This window comes from Teleopsis dalmanni, chromosome 2 (assembly GCF_002237135.1).
Source record: "Teleopsis dalmanni isolate 2A chromosome 2, ASM223713v2, whole genome shotgun sequence".
NCBI classification, from domain to species: Eukaryota; Metazoa; Arthropoda; class Insecta; order Diptera; family Diopsidae; genus Teleopsis; species Teleopsis dalmanni.
The window spans coordinates 34,867,409-34,870,242 of record NC_051847.1 but is presented as its reverse complement, the minus strand read 5'-3'; the positions used below and the strand labels follow the sequence as shown (position 1 = coordinate 34,870,242).

At 32.1% G+C, this 2,834-nt stretch overlaps 1 protein-coding gene across 1 annotated transcript in view; it reads left to right on the top strand.

Annotated features, from left to right (window-relative positions):
- The window catches only part of LOC119674303 (monocarboxylate transporter 2-like), a 9,330-nt gene extending 6,713 nt beyond the window's left edge, over positions 1-2,617 (top strand). The window contains exons 3-6 of the mRNA XM_038085435.1: positions 6-449; positions 1,398-1,979; positions 2,042-2,168; positions 2,230-2,617. Of these exons, the coding sequence (XP_037941363.1) occupies positions 6-449; positions 1,398-1,979; positions 2,042-2,168; positions 2,230-2,617 (1,541 nt within the window). The remainder of the gene's footprint in view (positions 1-5; positions 450-1,397; positions 1,980-2,041; positions 2,169-2,229) is intronic.
- The last annotated feature ends 217 nt before the right edge of the window (positions 2,618-2,834 follow it).

Below are 2,834 nucleotides of genomic sequence, written 5' to 3'. Positions count from 1 at the left end.
TGTAGGCATAGGAGGTGGTCTGTCTACCACACCTGGTATTGTCATTGTATCGCAATACTTTGATGCACATCGTGCATTGGCTAATGGTATATGTGTCTCCGGCACAGCTGCAGGTAGTTTCATACTGCCCGTTTTAATTAAACATTTAGCAGAACATTTTGGATTTCATGGCACAATTTTAATATTGGGAGTTTGTATGCTACATGTTTGCATTTCTGCTACACTCTATAAGCCCTTGGAAGATTACTCAAATGATGCAACACAAACAAATGAAGACGAAGAGTCGGCAAAACCTCTAAATGATATAAATCCCAGTTCAACGGGTGTTTTAACTAATTCTACATATTTGAACACATGTGAAGATGGTTTAAGTACCAAATATATTGAGCATCTTTTTTTGGAGGAGTCTAAAAATCGGTTAAATGACTACTATTCCGGGAAAAATCATGGTAAGTTGTAAAATGTGGTAATAAGGCTGTAAAACTTGAGAGCCTCTTTAGAAAACATATACATACTTAAAAAGTCAGGTTTAATTTAAAATTTCTTCCAATGCAACTTGACAGAAAAATAATATATACAAGTACTGATCAGAAAATTGCTTTAATATATAATAAAGGAGCAATTTCCAAAAAAAATTTGACTATATTAACAAATTCTTAAAAACATAATCTATTTTCATTTTCTTCCAAGTTATTTAAAAAAATATCGCTTGCCTTTATATATAACATACCTCTGGACTTTATAGCTTTAAGCCAAATTAAAAAAAGTGATTCTAATAGTAATTCTAAAAATAAAAACGTTGAAGAATTGACAGAATTGACTACAGTCTTAAATCAAAATGTTGAAGTACTTGATTGAAACCAAATTGTTTAATAGAAATGGGTGTCAGTACTTTGTGGGTATCATGATAATAATAATTATAGGGGTAATCAGGGGCTGAGGTAGCGGTTTTTTAAAAAATTTATATAATCATATAAAAATGACGAGAGAAAGAAAATGTTTATTGAAATGTAATAAGCATTAAAATTGTACCACAATATCAAAACAAAGGTTTTCAAATCGGGAATCTGGTTTCAATTGCTGCAAACGATTGCCAATACAAGCGCATAATCATACCTTATCCATCGATCCATCAAATTTAGGAGGGCTCCCACCCCTTAAGTCATCTATTGACTAAAAAATTTAGATCAAGTACATTTTTTTAAGGAAGACATGCGACAGGTTTCCCCCTTGACTTCGCCGACCGTATTAACAGTTATAGTTTTCATTATTAAATTAATAATTTCGAGCAAATTATATATCTAAAAATAAAATATTTACACAGCTCTTTATAATAAAACAAAAAATATTAATTATACATAGTGAATTTTTTGTTAATAATATTAAATATTCCGCAGTTAATGATAAGCAACGCAACAATAACATTGAACAAGAAAGTGATGATGAATGTAAAGATATTATTGGCGAAACCACATTTATCAAACCTATGAAAAAAGTTCGAAGTTCAGGAATTATGCATTCAGTCGAGGATTTAAGTACCGATTCTACTTGGGTTTATCGTAAACACTCCGGTACTGATTCGAATCGTGGTAGTAGGCGACGTAAAAATGTATTCGCCAATGATGAAATTATATCCAAAATTCAAGCGCATTTGGAAAAGCCATTATCACCACCTGTCGTGGTTACACGTGGTCTAAGTAAAAGTATGGAAATACCGACACCAGTAACAAATACATCTAAAGTGAAGCCCAATGATGATGTTAACAATGCAATTGCAGCTGGTATAAAACGACAGAATAGTATTGAAGAAGACGATAATGAAAATGAACCACGGACATGCTGTGAACGGATTGAAATGTATTTGGATATAAGCTTGCTGAAAGATCCTATTTTTATACTAATGTGCTTATCGGTAACATTAACTTCAGTAGGTTGTCCATATATGTTATACTACTTACCAGCACACGTGATCTCTATTGGTAAATAAAACTTTTTAAAATATAATTGGAATTATTTTAAACTAAACTCTGCCTATATTTAGGTTACAATAAAAGTCAAGCAGGATATTTAGTAGCAGTAAGTGCTGTGCTAGATTTATGTGGACGCTTAGGACTCGGTTATCTATCAGATTTACAATTATTTGATCGAAAAAAAATATACATTTTCTGGTAAAAAATCATTTTACATTTAATAATATTGTTTACTTATTTTAAATTTATTTTTTTGCAGTATTCTTGGCGCTGGCACAGCTGTACTTACCTTACCGTCAGAACAAAAACTCTATATGGTTGGATTATCTGCTGCACTTTATGGTCTTTGCCTCGGTAGCTGGTATGTGTTAATGCCAGTTTTGTTGGCAGATATTTTCGGCACAGATCGTATTAGTTCCAGTTATGGTTTGGTACGCATGTTTCAGAGTATTGGTGCTATATCAGTACCACCACTAGCCGGTTTTCTACGCGATCTCTCTGGAAGTTATGAGGTAGTTTTTTATTGTATGGGTTCCTGTATGGTACTTGGTTGCACACCATTATTGGTGTGGGCTTTTTTGGAAAGTCGTGATCGACGTTTATTAAACGAACGAGACGACAGTGAGGAAAACTCAACAGTGTCGTAAATTGAACAGATTGGTCTTAATTTGAACAAATGATATTTAGAATTCAGATTTTAATATTTTAACACAAAGTAGTCGGAAACCCTTTTACATAGTTTATTGTTCTATGCAATTTAGTTATATTTAAAAAATGTAGTAAGTTTTGAATGTGTATAGCTTTTATCACAATTAGTTTTATATTAATGGATGACGTAAATACAATTTTTTTTAATTTACTACA